General features: G+C 41.2%; 1 protein-coding gene across 9 annotated transcripts in view; it reads right to left on the reverse strand.

Annotated features, from left to right (window-relative positions):
* vav2 (vav 2 guanine nucleotide exchange factor) overlaps positions 1-15,779 on the reverse strand; it is a 211,067-nt gene that overhangs the window by 21,568 nt on the left and 173,720 nt on the right. For all 9 annotated transcript variants that reach the window (XM_034095484.2, XM_034095489.2, XM_034095486.2 and 6 more), the window contains exons 7-9: positions 11,549-11,617; positions 9,419-9,519; positions 157-256 (exon numbers count right to left, since the gene is read on the reverse strand). In XM_034095484.2, coding sequence (XP_033951375.1) covers positions 157-256; positions 9,419-9,519; positions 11,549-11,617 — 270 coding nt within the window. The remainder of the gene's footprint in view (positions 1-156; positions 257-9,418; positions 9,520-11,548; positions 11,618-15,779) is intronic.

The following is a 15,779-nucleotide window of genomic DNA, read 5'->3' on the forward strand; positions in this document are numbered from 1 at the left end:
CATTAAGCCAGGTTTTAGGTCCGTTAGCAAGATGCTAATCCTGCCTGCTCACAAATCAGTATTCAGTCTGAAATAGAAGCCTGTGTTCACACTGTGATGTATTATGTTCACAGCAATGCACTAAATCAGTGGGATGTCACAGGTGAAGGGCGTTACCTCCACTTTAATCTTGACGTCCTCTCGTGTCGCTATTTGCTCGTCCAGTGTCTTCTGTGCGTTCTCCATGTGGCTGCAGTAAAGACCGTAGATCAACAACCTGGGGAAGGACACAAGTCAAAAACAGCCGTTAATCTAAATACACCGTTAATCTAAATACACCGTCACATCTCATCGCCCTTCATGGGACGTAGGTCACGCATGAAAGTGGTTCATTACGACAGGGCTGTTTATTATGTGCCAGAAATCACAATTTGGTCAATCATTGTGTTTCCAAAACAAGAGTGGACAGTGAGGTGGGCACAGCAAAAACATATGTTCATAAATCTTCAGCAAAAAAGCCAAACGAAACTAAAGGTATATGATCGGTTTGTTCTTATTTCATAAATATAATCTTAGGAAAAAATAATGTAGTTTTATAAATACAAGTGAAACTACTGTATGTTGTAATGTCGTCATCCACATCCTTTTTTTTGCAGTACCTTTTTATAGTATACTGTGCATATCGACTGAACACATGTTGTTTTGTGTTAGTGGAGAGCTTTTAACATCGTTCCCTACTCACACAGCATGAGTTATATTAAAGCAATAGCAGCATTGATTAAAAACATGAGAAATGTACAGTGACCAATTAGGACCCCACTTTCTAGTTTACATCAACATGAATTGAGCAAGAGGGACCGGGTTACAGACCTGCAGCTCCCTCTGAAAGCTTGTTCAGCTGCTTCAAGCAACTGTTATGTATTTTGAAGTACAAGTAAAATAAAAGCATACCAAGACCTACACCCAAAGAAAAACCTCCTGCCACCGAGGAACATTTAAAAACACACAGAAATAAGAAGAAAACTGGTGAATTGTGCACTACCTTAGGAATGTGTTTGCCAAGGTGAGCACACTAGAAAGTGTTTCACAAGTACAGAAAGTTGTATAAGCAATATGATCTAACTATCAACAATTCAAAGTATTTTTACAGTTTCTCTGGCTTGCTGATTAATACATTTTTAAGCCGTTAACTACTTTTACTCCCAGGCGGCCCCTCTGCAACCGTATATCCACGCTCCAAAAGATGAAACATTCATGTCCGTAAAGAGACATCCACTGCTGGGATTATGATTCAGATATTTTCAGCTTGTTCTCTACGAGTACAGGAACTAATGAAGACACGTCAGCTCATAAAAGCATCTCCAGCCGAGCTTATGGCTACAAATCTACAAATGAGGCTTAATAAGGACTAACGAGGCTCTTTTCAAAAGGTTGGGATATAAATCATATCTTTGTGAAAACATAGAGGAAGATTTGATTGGTGTTTGAGTCCACAATCAGCCTTTCGGCAATGTACGGCACATTAATGTGAAGATTAATAAACACCATTTCAGAGGTCAGCCTGAGAGTCATTTGGCACTGTAGAGGAAAGGCTAAATGAATATGTTAATAATTGTAGTGTGATTAGGAGTATACGTGAATACCATGAATAAGTAATGACCAGATTCTGATCCCAGGGCATTATTTGGAGGGGCGGCCTCCTCTTGTTGTAATCCCAGATTGCTAATGAAAGGCGTTGTCTAATATCAGCTGCTTTGCAGAGTTCCTCTTATCAGCGTGTGCGGTGGGAAAATAGCAGTGAGGAAATGAGAGCTGTATTCATTAGACACTACAATGGGACGCTGACACAGATCTGTGCGTTCAGTTGGGAAGGAGTTCAAAGTCATCCTGCCTGGAGGATGCCACTGCAAAGAGGCACACATTCCTCCTGCTCACTCGCTGAGTCAAAGTAGGGCATTGGCACGGCTGGTGAAGTGCTAAACCCAACACCCCCCCTCCGGTGGAGTTGGCACTCCAGTCTCTTAATCTGAGTCTCGAGCGGTGCAGAGAGCTGGCACCCTGAAGTCTAATCAGGCCTCCGATAGATCTGTGAGGCAGACAAGCGGCTCTGGTGAAGCAGTGGGAGTACAACTTCATATCAATTCGTCCTCTTCCTGCTACATTCATGTGGTGCATTTGAAGTTGAATTAAAACAAAACTTAAATTGACTGACATTTCAATGAGAAGTATATTTTTTTTAAAGAAGCATAACTGATTTATGGCTACCCAAACCGAGGATGGTTTCTCTGTTTGTCAGCAATATTAAAGAAACACTTCACGCCTGAGTTTCATGAGACTTGGTAGGAGGGTGTAGACTGGGCCAAGGAAGGACCCATTCTATTATGCTGCAGATCTGACTCATAGGGCAGATGTATGCAATGCTTTTCACAACTTGAAACGGCATTGTGCTATTCTAGTCGTATATAGGTTTTTAAATGTTTGCATCTTAAACTCAACTGCTACAAAAACACAATATGGCAGGTGAGGAATGTCTTTATTGTCAATGTTAAGAGTGTCAATCATCGCATGTTTCACCAGAGGTGGAATGCTCAACAATGAAAGAAAATCTTCCTCTTGAAGGACCCATCATCTCTTGATCATCGTCTTCTCTACAGAGTTCCACAGTGATGATCCCTGGAGCCCCCGCTGAGCCCTGACTACAGCCCTCCTGTAGCGGGGCTCCCAGCCTGCTTAAACTGGCCCTGGGCTAATAAGCTCCCGATTAAGACTTGATCCACACACATACTGTAGAGACAGCTCCCATCAGCTCCTGTCCATCCAGGACGACAAAGCGATTGAGATGAACGGGGGCCTTGATCCATTATAAGGCAGCGGGTGGACTATGAAGCGTAGGGAAGATCCAAGGTCATATTTAGGAGACACTCGTCACACAGTACGTTATCAGGAAACCAATGCAAAGAACTCGAGCTTCTGGTGTCATCGGGGGAACCATGGTAGCAGTACAAGGGAAGCAAGGTATTACAGGCATGAAACAATCATAGCAATATATACAAGGGAACATTAAAGGAAATGAGCAAGAACACAATAAAGGACTGTTCTTCTTAAAGGACTTTAGTATAGTTTATGAAGGCTACCTCTAATATTGTTCGCATATATTCATCAGTGTTTGGACTTAATAAGAAAGACGTATTTATCTCCCCACTCTTTTCCCAGTGATCTACAGTTAGTCCGTCTTTCAGAATGTTACTTATCATAATAGATTTGGTCCAACAAAAGTGTTGAATGACGTCCTTCCTCGTAAAATAGTTGCAAAGGGTCAGTTGTTTTAGAAATTGAATAACATTCATGTTCATGTTTACTTGCTTGCATCTCTACCTACCTCTTTTGCTAGTTTTGTTAGCACCACACAAACACAACTGGGACCCGTTCATAAAGAGTAGCGATAATCCACAGGGAACCTTGACTTTTTCCCCAAGTACACCACATTGACAAGTTTTCTCTTATGACACTATAAAACCTGCAGAAGTTAAAAATAAAGTGTTCAGGCGTGGTTATAAGGAAACTCAGAAGCTGCCCAGTGGCCTCTAAACGGCATAGTTGTTTCAGACAGTTCCCCGTTGGGTTAGAGAGTTTGCTGGTGCATTAATAAACGTGCTTGTATTCTCTTCAGCAGCAGCGATATGGCCCGGCTGTGCTGGCAGGTCTATTTCATAATAAGGACGCTGTGGTGCATGTTATTTCACAGAAAATGCAATTTTGAGCAACGCCGCCCTCGGAACTTCAACACCCGCCCTTGTAAAGTCCTGCGAGCCGAGCCAATCTCCAAGCAAACCAGAAGTGACAGACTGTGGAACCGCCTAATATTCTCCGACACATGGCATTGGGACCCCCTCACCTCCACTCAGCATATCCAGCACACAGCAAATGGAGGAGAACATGAAGCAAGGACCTCCGATAAAGAGGCTCAAAGTGCAGCCCTGATTAGACAGAGCGGGGATATCAGGAAGCCAGATTACTCCGGAAATGAGTTGTGGAATGTCGCAAATGAGGATATCAACAAGAGGGCACTCAGATGCCCATTCAGTTTTCTAGAGCTGCTCCTCAGTGCACTTTTCCATTCAGCTGGGCTGTTTAAGAATTGAGAAGTAGTCGAGATAAACCCGTGACATTTTCAGCGTGGCATTCAGTTTGACGACAAATAGAATAAAAAAGGGAAAAGCTTTTCATCTTTCGCACCAACGTGAGGAAGAAGGCGATACAAGCACATTGTTGTAAAGGTCAGAGCTACTTACAAGCATGGATAACAGAATTAATTATGCCAAGCCAGGTCCTCAGGAAAATCGCCCAGATGCCTGATGAGAGCGGTGCTGTGAAGGTCCAACTCCCCTGGTAATTGTTGCTTATCGCAAGACACTGCGGTGGCTCATAATGAGGCCGGCGTACATGTCAATCACACGCAGAGTCAAAGCCCGTGACGCACAGAATCTGCAAATCTAATGAACCGTCGGTCTTAAAATAACCCAGCTTCCCCTTTCTGAGAATGTCGCTAGAGGTAAATATTAACAATGAGCGATATGTCATCAGTGAATGAATAGAAGGTAAATGTTACATATTTCTGTCAGAGATAGAAGGTTGAATCCGTTACCAACCAACCCCATCGACTACAGGTCTTTATTTGGTCTTGGGCTCTTTTAAAAGCTTTGGTCCTCTTCGTTCAAATTACTAGAAATATTAATGGTACTTCAGCGTGAGAAAAAGTTTTTAGAGAGTACTTGTCCATGGACAAGTGAGTTTGGCAATGTACTTGTCCGAATAAATTTTTCACTTGTCCAGAATTGACAAAAATTGGGGCCACTGGAATCTTCTTTTTCGTCATCGTATTTTTTACATTTTCCCACGTTTTTTACAACACCGCTAACGTAAGTGAGCGGTAAGCTTTTACTGCATCACACATAGGGTTGCGTATCGTTTGTATTTTAACGATTCCGGTTCTGCTTTTCGATTCCGGTTATTTTTGGTTCTCGATTCCGGTTCTTTGAGAGGGTAAAAATAAGTCCCGTGACAAACTGGGAGAAAAATATATTTATGAAAACATTAAGTCAAATCTGTATTCCTATTTACAAATCACTTCATACGGTTTAATTTCTTACGGTTATTGAATACAATTATATAAAAATAATCTCTGCATTGTTTAGTTAGTTCTAAGTGGTGCAGTTTGAGAAGGTACAAAGACTCCAGCTCATTAAAAACTCTGCAGCTAGACTACTGATGAATACCAAAAGGAGGGAACACGTTAGTCCTGTCTTAGCTACTCTACACTGGCTTCCTGTAACTTTTAGAATTGATTTGAAGGTTCTTCTCCTCACATACAAAGCTCTAAATGGACAAGGACCCAGCTACATTGCTGACTCTCTAATGAACTACACACCTGCCAGAACACTGCGATCATCAGATGCAGGTCCATTAGAGGTCACCAGAAAGAGTCCTAAGAAGATCGGTGATGCAGCCTTTGTAAACTACGCCCCAAAACTGTGGAACATGTTACCCAACAATATTAGGGAAGCCAATACATTAGGCATTTTTAAAAGGCTTAATCTCTTTACCAAAGCATTTTACTGATTTTACACTATTCTCTGTGATTGACATTGCACTATTTCTCTATGTTTTATTCTCCATGTTTTATTTTTAATTATTTTATCCCACTTTATGCTTTGCTCTTGCTGCTTGTTTTACACTGATGTTATGTCTTATTTTTTACTGATGTAAAGCACTTTGAACTGCAATCCCCTGTATGAAAGGTGCTATACAAATAAAGTTATTATTATTATTATTATATTTATAGCCTATCCTAGCGCTTTTCTACAACTCAAAGACACTTGCACGCTTACACATGTCCTGCAATACACCTGCTGCAGCTGCCCAGCTGCTCACTGTTTGTAAAAGTTAATAAATAGTATAAATAGCATTTCAATAATGTACTTTCTATACCCTGCTTCATAAACAATACTGACATCCCTGTGCTCCTCCGAGTCTGGGGGTCCGGGGATGTGAGGACAGCGCAAGGACACAGACAGGGAGGCTGCTTCACTTCATAAAGGAAATGGCATCAATATTAACAACACAGGAGCTAAAACGCTTAATAACCTTCATTACGTGTTAGAGAAAGAACATAAGAAAGTTTGACAAAGATGAGGCTGTTAAACAGGCAGCGGATCCACTGTGTGTAGAAAGAGACGAGAGACGCTGAGCTGCACCGTGCAGCGATCAGCTGATACGGAGCACAGAGAGAGCTGCGGTCCGCGGGGCTCGGCCTCGCCTCCTGTCCTCACAACTCTTATTAATCCCGGGACCGGACAATTGTTATTTGTTCCTACTCGGAACCGAGTTTTGCTTCCCAACCTGCCACTGTGCTACACTTCCCGCCCCGCCCCCGTCTAACTGTACAGATGCGAGATGCATTTCCTTAGGAATCGACAAGCAGAACCGAAACTAACATTTCTAAACGAACAATGGCGGACACGGACAATTTGCGAATGAGTTCTGCCTTTTGTAAACTGAATTTATCAATAATTTGTCAATAAATTAGGTCGAAAAACGTCACTTGTCCGCCGGACAAGTCAATTGAAAGATCTACTTGTCCGATATTGTAAATAACACGTCCCGGACGGTGGGACGTGTACTTTTTCGCACACTGTACTTTAGTATAATCGGTTTCCAACTTTATGCCAACTGTTCCTTCATCATGGCACTGTCTCCAAGCACAAAGCTGGGTCGATGAAGACATGGATTTTCCCAGGTTAGAGTGGAACATTTTTACTGGCACTGAGCCCCAACATCCACCCTGTCCAACACTTTAACACTTCAACACATCAGGCCTCATAGAGCTAAAACATTTCAAGTGCTACTCAACTGGTTTTAGATAAGCCAGTCCTTTATTAGTATATAAGTGCTTTGTTAATAGTTCTATCGCTCGAAGTGGAGTCGAAAGCGATGAGTTTTCAGTCTGCGCCGGAAGGTGTGTAAGCTTTCTGCCGTCCTGATGTCAATGGGGAGCTCATTCCACCATTTTCACTCACAACATGACAAATGCTCTTCTGGATGAATGGGGGCAAATCCCCAGCAGTGTCCACATCTCGTGGAAAGTCTCCCCAGAAGAATGGGGGAGGTAATTGCCGAAAATTCAGGACATTTGTTTTGATGTTCAATAATCCCAGATGGGTGTAAGGTTCATGTTCAATGTACAACGTTCAAAGTGGAGTTATAGTACTGTAGTTAAGTACTGTATTAAAAAACAAAAGATGTTGGGCCGGATTAGCTTTTATTAAGGACCATAACAAAAAAGCCTAAAAACCCCTAAAGTAAATCAATAATGTTAATGATGTAATTGCAAAAACGACTATTTCTCCTTAAATCTCGTTCAGGATTTCCCCAGTTTCCCTCTCTTCATGTGCATCCCTTAAGCTTGTATGAGGCATCCGCCCAGTCCTTTACAGGGACCTTTGGCTTACTGGACCGTATCTGGGATTGCGTGCAAATGAAGATTTCCAACCAAAAGCTCCATCAGATGAGAGAGTCAGATGAGCTACAACAAGGAAGGAGATGCAGCAGGAGTGTGTGCATGTGTGTGTAAGATAGAGGGAGAGAGTATGTGCCTGCTTCTGTCAATTAGTAGGAATGGAGTCTGTAGTGTCACACTAACTCTGCGTTACACGGCCCTCTAGGCTTAAGGGTAGAGGCCTGGGACGAGACTATTGCCTATATGCAAACTGACGTCGACCAGAGAAATACGCCGACTGCCTGTTTCCGCTTGGAAGGGGGGGGGGGGGGGGGGGGGGGGGGGGGAAGTAAGTGTGTTATCAGGATAAATGTGAAAAACGAGTAATAAATGTATGCACACACACACACACACACACACACACACACACACACACACACACACACACACACACACACACACACACACACACACACACACACACACACACACACACACACACACACACACACACACACACACACACACACACACACACACACACACACACACACACACACACACACACACACACACACACACACACACACACACACACACACACACACACACACACACACACACACACACACACACACACTTCACTGTGTGTGTGACTCACTCTTGCAGTAATGGGTGTATCATTGGAGGAGAGTTGCATATCCATGGCTGTGTGTGGAATCATGCCCAGGGCCAGAGCCTATCATCGCTATCATTACCATTACCTATGAAGCAGCCTCACTCGCAGCAGCAGTAGCAGCAGCAGCAGCAGCAGGAAGGCAAATCACTGCTCCCCTCAGGGATGCAAATTATCCACACGCTGCTCAGCAGCTGGGCCAGATGAAGATCCATCTGAGAGAAAGCCCTGTTCACCAATAAACCTCGGCTTACACGGTTCCCTGAGTTTTCTAATCTCCGCAGCACAGAAATATCCTTCCTATAACATTGTGTCTCTGATAAAGTCCTTTAATATAACTTTTTAAAAGAAGCGGAACTGTTTTATCCACTTTATGAGCAATACGTACGATTTAAGAGGGAAATATTTTAAATTACTCTCACAAATGTTTTCTTTTTTCATGTATATACTTTTTCTTGTTTTTGTTTGGGGGGGACAAGCAGTGCCTTGATGGAAGCTACAGTGCTGAAAGGTGGATGCAAAGGGGATGACACGCGGAAAATGGTCACATGTCAGATTTGAACCTGTGTCCTTCACATGGGTGGATGGCTTTTAACATAGATTGGATCATTTCTGCTCAACAAAGAACAATCTTATACTTAGCTTATAGCTGATTTGCCATTTTAGAGTATTGTGGTATGAGTTTGTTCTTTTAAGGTTTGTATTTGTGGAGCATGGAGGATACAAATGCTGTTCCAGAAAAGAAATGCACTAATAATACCAAATAAATAGATACAAAAGTTTGTGCAGTATAATTTAAACTTCTTTCCAATCTGGATACAGAGCAGATAAAGCAGTGGCTTCACTTGAAAACCTGATTTCAACAAATACTTGAAGTCAGTAGATTTCCCGGTTCAATTTACTCCTAATGCATTTTGAGATTGTGTCATGTGTTTGAGGAACATACAACTTTGGCTAAAAATGTGGCAGCGAAAGTGGAGACAACACTAAAGAAATATAACTGATAGGGGATTTACTTTGGCTGTTATGGTTGAATGGGGAACAATTGGTTACATGCTTCTCAGCTCTACTGTACGTGTTTTGTTTTAATCGACTTCTTCTTTGAACACTAATCCCAGCAATCCCCCGACAGATCTGTGGATACTCAACATGATACGTAACATGTTGCAGCCTCTTGCCGCTTGCTCCCAACCAAGGTTGTTTTTTAACACAATGAACCCAAAAAAGAAGAACAGCATATGTCTAAAAACACATTTCAGGTCACTTACCTTTCTTTGAATTCGAGGAAGATCTTCCCAAGTCCGCTTCCTCCGCTCAACATGTTCAGGTCTATGGCTCGTAGGAGGGCGGAGTGGACTTTGATTACATCCTGAGTGAGCAACCGACATAATATTAGAATCTACCCATTCTAAGGGTGAAAAAACTGCATTAATATCGTTTTTTTAAGTCTTTGTAACCCCTAAAAGCACATATAAAAGTAACAATCGTTGGCAATGCCATCAGCTAAAATGTGAGGTTAAGTCCACCAAGACAATAATTCTACGTATATACACACTGTAAATGGCCTAGGATGTACGGAACATTTTTTAAAACATTTTAGTCAATTTATTGAACATGTCAGAAACAAAACATACAACAATAATAATAATAATAATAATATTTATTTATATATTTTTTAAATTATAATAATAATTATAACAAAGTACAAAAAAGAAAGAAAAGAGTGTCATATTCAACAGGGGCAAGAAGAAGCAAAACACATTAGCTATGCATTCATGTATTCATCCTTAAAGGTTCAGCAGGCTACAACACGTTCCTTACATATTGCCTTGGTATGCCCTATGATTCAAATGATTGCAGTCGTCCTAGTCCAATGCAGTCTAATTATCTTCGCCATACGTAAGCCTGTGGGGAGACAATGTGGTTGGTTGTGTGTGTGTGTGTGTGTGTGTGTGTGTGTGTGTGTGTGTGTGTGTGTGTGTGTGTGTGTGTGTGTGTGTGTGTGTGTGTGTGCAGCTAATCTCACAAACCACTGGACACATCAGCCTAATATATTTTGGGATGACTGTATGCTCTTGTGATTTACAATTTTGGAAAAACCTATGTGATGGACTCTTTAATACAGATTGAACTGCTTACTCCTACTCCTCTCAGCCAGGCAGTGAAGTCCTGCAATCGGCTGGTCTAAAACAAACCTTAGCGAGTCTGTTCCAGGCTACAGTTTGACAGTGTTGTGGCACAAAAACTGTCTTTGTTCTCGTTTTGAACATCTGCAGATTAATTCCATTCCTGATTCATTTTGATACAGTAGAGAAACTCAAGTTAAGAGAGGGATACATTTGTGTTTTTGTAATATTTGCTGCTATTTTGTTTCTAATGCTACGATAGTCAACTCATCTTTGTTAGGGTGAAGAACTGCACTCTACTAAAGTTACTTTTGCAGTTACAATGTATGTCTTAGCAAGTGTCGAAGCTAAATTAAGAATTTTCTTTTTAAACTGCTGTTGGTTCATCAAGATACTGCTGGCTTTATTTAACAATGATAACATTTTATATTACATTACATTGCATTTAGCTGACGCTTTTATCCAAAGCGACTTACAATAAGTGCGTTCGACTAACAAGATACAAACTTGAAGAAAACAGAATCATATAAGTACATCAGGTTTCATAGAGCAAAAACATTTCAAGTGCTACTCAACTGGCTTTAGATAAGCCAGTCCTTTATTAGTATAAGTGCTTTGTTAATAGTTATATTGCTCGAAGTGGAGTGGAAAGAGATGAGTTTTCAGTCTGCGCCGGAAGGTGTGTAAGCTTTCTGCTGTCCTGATGTCAATGGGGAGCTCATTCCACCATTTTGGAGTCAGGATAGCAAACCCACGTGTTTTTGCTGATGGGAACTTGGGTCCCCTTCGCAGCGAGGGTGCAGCGAGCCGTTTGGTTGATGCAGAGCGTAGTGCACATGCTGGGGTGTACAGTTTAACCATGTCCTGGATGGATTTGTGATTTGTTTTTCCGATTATTTAACAATTCAAGCATCTGGTTAAATTCTGTTCAAGTTCCTTGAATTTAAGATAATTCACGATACTAAACATTTTTTTTTGTAGTAAGTTGATTATTGACCAGGTTGTACAGCAATAACCAATGAGCCACTGACAAGCGTTTCAAAACAAATGAGAAAAGAGTGAATATTTTGTTTCCCCCACTGCGGTGGCAACATTAAACTGTGACATCAGAGCATACATTTTACAAACGGTTATCCCTTAAATGTATATATATACATCACATCCTGCCATTCATTCAGCCATCTGTACACATATTGAATTATTCACTTGATTTGAGACACATCCAGGCGTGTTGTTTAGACACCACTTTGTTCTGCTTTGGCGGTTTCTTACCTCAAGATTGACAAAGATAGCCTCCATTTCCTGTGGGGTGAACACTTGCTTCAACGGGATCATGTAGTTCTAAAGAGAAATAAAAAAGAAACGTTAAGTGAAAAGAACAAATATAAGTGAAGTCACTCTTTCAAAAACTTCTGTTTCAGTTTTTCATGTTTAAAAACTGTATTGATAAAATGTCATCAACTTCTGGCAAAGCTTTTAGCAGACATGTAAAGATTATTTTGAAGGCCAGGACAACCTTAAAGTTAACTGCAGCAACAACACAATCAATACCAAGCTACACTGTAAAAAATGCAGCCACCATAATGTTGGGCACAGGAAGTGGTATGTCTTTAATATCAGGATAAGGTTCTTCCCCCTGCTGCACGAATGCTTCAACAAGAGGAACCTGCCTATTATTTCTCCAAAGTTGTTTGATGGTTGTCACTTTCCATCATCATAACAATAACAAATAGATCAACTAAGAAGCAATGAAGGAATGCGCCTTTATTAACCCCAACCCAATTAAGCTTGACGAGTCCTCAGATCACAAGAGGGTTATTTATTCTCATTTAGTCTCGCGTTGGTCCGAGGCGGGATACACAGGATGCACATTTAGTTTAATGAAATTAGTGGAGCGCATGATTTGTGGCGCTCCATCAAATTCGAGGATGCAATCTGTCAACGTGGAAAGTGATGTGTTAGCAGCACCGACGCCAACAAAGGAACATTAGCACAGAGAGATGTTGTAAGTGGGAGAGTGTATGGCTGCTAAAGCACACGGAGCGCGCCGCTTTACAGGGATGGAAATGTAATGTCGTCTTTTCTCTGTACTTTACATATAACTGTAGGGTTAGGGTTAGCTGTATTCTTCATTTTTTACATGAAGTGTAACTACAATATACTAGGGCTGCTCGATTATGGCAAAAATCATAATCTCGATTATTTGGGCCAATAATTGATATCACGATCATTGAAAACGATTATCCATTTACTTTGAAAACATCAATTTATTTAAAAAATGTTTTTGAACAGTATGTTTTTGAACAGTATGTTTTTAACAGTCGATTAGCCTGAACGTTAAGTATAGTTCAACTGAAAAACCAATAAAAATAATAATACAAAATAATCGTTTTATTTCGATTACGTTCTTTTCGTAATTGTTGAAAGCCAAAATCGTAATTGCGATTAAAATACGATCAATTGAGCAGCCCTACAATATACCCGTATTATTTATTGTTACACAGGAAGAAACAAAGAGAATGTGATGGGTAGGTAAACAACATACTAGCGAGGCAAATATATTTATGACTTTTTGAGAAGTATGCAAGGTTAGCATCTCATTAAAATGTTAGGAGTTGTATATGAATATGTAATGTGCAGGGCTGAAATGTATTATGATACAATTATCTGCTAACAACTGTATTCAGTACTCAAACGCAAGTATCACTAAATGAACGTACCGCTATTTGAATACTTAGTGATATTCAAGTCGATATCAAATATGTAAACAAAGTCAAGAGAAAATAATAATGCACACATCTCACCTATTATTTTGCACATAAATCAGTGAAAGATGAACAACATCTGGGGCCTCATTTATAACGCCATGCGTAGGATTCACGTGGGAAGGTTGCTTACGTAGTAGAAATCCAAAAAATAGGTACAGACATTTTCCGATTCACCAAACAGTGCGCACCGGCGAGGAAAGTGCGTACAGCACTTCCTACGCCGGTTTCCCTTTATAAATCACAACCGACTCGAAATGCGGTGCAGCTTTTGCGGGCTTCAAATAGTCAAAGAAACGCCCATTCATTCGTTCATTCTGACTGACTTTATGAAGGAGATCGCAGGAAATTACGACAGAACAGCTAAAAAATACATCTCACACCGTGTCAGATTTTGGTTATTTTGGGGAGGTCGAGATAAATCATATTGTTTGGTGGATGCAGTTTGAACCAGAGTAGCAGCATGGAGGTCGGATCGTCACCAAAATAAATAAATAAATGGCCCGAAAAAGGTTAATGACAAAAACAATACACATAGCCTTCCTCAGGCAGTGTGTTTGTACCGGGGACAGGAGACCCCCCCCTTGATGAGAAACTGTAAGAAGTGATCGGGGAATCCCTCCGGAGTGGAGTCATGATGACTGGATCTGAATTATGTTTTTGGTGGTTTGTGTTCCAGCTGTCGATCAGCTGTGCGCAGCGTCTCCACTGCAGCCTGTGTGTCTCAACCCCCCGCAGCAACCCTATATCCACCAGTTAGAGGAAATACAACCAATGTGTTGTGTGATATTAGCTGTACAATTTACCACATATGGTGTTCTTAGCTTCCATACTCCTGTGTTTTACGAGCGACTTATCAAGTCTTGGCAAACGGCATAAAACACGATTAAACATGATAGTATATATAACCATGCTCGTAAGCTATATAAATGCAAAACGGCGTCAGTTTAGACGTAATTCTGTCCTCCTGCTTACCGCATCATTTATGAGAAAACATGTCATAACATTAACACAACATATTCGAGGTGGTTTTAAATAACATAACATTTATTTATTTGTGTGCACTGAGGAGTCGCAAACAGGCGTTTGTTTAATCATTTTAAGATTGGCTTTAATCAATGTTTGAAAATGAATTATTCATATATGATAAATGCGAGGTAACATTTTGTTTATGGTATTATTTCCACACATTTCTCTCCATTCTTCCTTCTGCCAACGGTGTCGCAGTTTCTCGTCTCTCCCGTGTTTGTGCTTAGTGCGTACGCATGGGTTAGACTAGAGTTTGCGTGGATGACCGCACATTTTCCCGTCAAGTTAGTATTTTATAAATCACAAACATTGCATAGAAACTGGCGTACGCCATCTTTTGAGCATTCTGTAGGTTCTGCCATCCAGCTGTGAAAATGCTTTCATCATCCACCCACTCGAATCATTTGGCACATTAGTGTTGTTAGATTTAGAACCTAGAGAAGCAGAAGCAGCAGCAGCAGTGCATACAAAGTCAATTAAATCAACCTACATACACATGTTGTGGTATGATTCATATTATGTTTGCTGGACCAGATATTTGAAGCGCTTCATTTCCTACCTACTGTCGCTTCAGGCAGCCTCTCAGCCAGAAGAATAAATTGGATGGACTGGAAAGTGTGCAGACTATGGTGCTTTGCGATTACTTGCATTGTATTGTGTAGATTTGTTTCTGCATTATATACAAAAAAATGCCCACATTTCCAACCAGTTAAAACGTTTACAGGTACCTTTTAAAGACTTGTGTGGGGAAGCATACATATAGTGTGAATCACAACCAGAACACTTGATTTGTTTAAGGGAGATTGGGTTTTGTGACAGTTTAATCGCAGCTATTTTAGATTCAATTAAAAACATGTATACAAACTAGTGCTGTCAAAATTATCGCGTTAACGGCGGTAATTAATTTCTTGAATTAATTGCGTTAAAATATTTAACGCATGTGCAGAATGGCCCGCCCCATACTTGCCACCAGTGGCAGCGCCAGGGTATGGCTGGGGTAGGCTACACCCATACCAAGAAATGGCTTAGCCCCACCATGAAAAATGATGTTAAAGTAAGCAAAATAAAGTCCGCCAACTCGCGCGGAGTAAATTGCACAGACAGCAGTTAGTAAGATTGATTTCAGTAGCCACGGTTTTGAAAACTTTTGTCACGTAGTGATCGTCTTCTCAATAGAACATCTTTGATAACGGCGTGGTGTTGTTGCAGGAAGTCCCGACGCAGAATACTTTTGCTGTAGTACAGGGGTGCACATAACTGGTACGCAGGTTATGGCGTAATCTGAAATGCGTACCGTCACTTGTGTCACAAAGCGCATTTGCGTACCGACGTACTTGTGAAGCTTTTCCAGAAGGCGGTTAGATCACCGGACGACAGAGTCGGTCTCCGTGTGCACAGACAGGGCTGCTGTTAACGTCGGTCTGTACAACGGAACTGTGCCAAAACTACGCCAACCGGCTGCGGAGGGAGACTCCCCCCTTCACTGGAGAACTGCCCTAAAACAGCTGATCACAACGTTTACACTCTGTGGTCACGAAGTACTCCACTAGCGCGCCCCCCCCTCTCTGTCGACTTTCCTGAAGTACTCCCCCGTTGATAGAAAACAACACGTAATGAATTAAGACCCCACGGTTTGATGATTGATAGGCGTGTGGGCTGTCTTTCATTTTGACATGCAGAAAAATGTTATAATAAACATAGATACTGTA

The sequence above is a fragment of the Pseudochaenichthys georgianus genome, chromosome 12 (genome assembly GCF_902827115.2).
Source record: "Pseudochaenichthys georgianus chromosome 12, fPseGeo1.2, whole genome shotgun sequence".
Classification (NCBI taxonomy): domain Eukaryota; kingdom Metazoa; phylum Chordata; class Actinopteri; order Perciformes; family Channichthyidae; genus Pseudochaenichthys; species Pseudochaenichthys georgianus.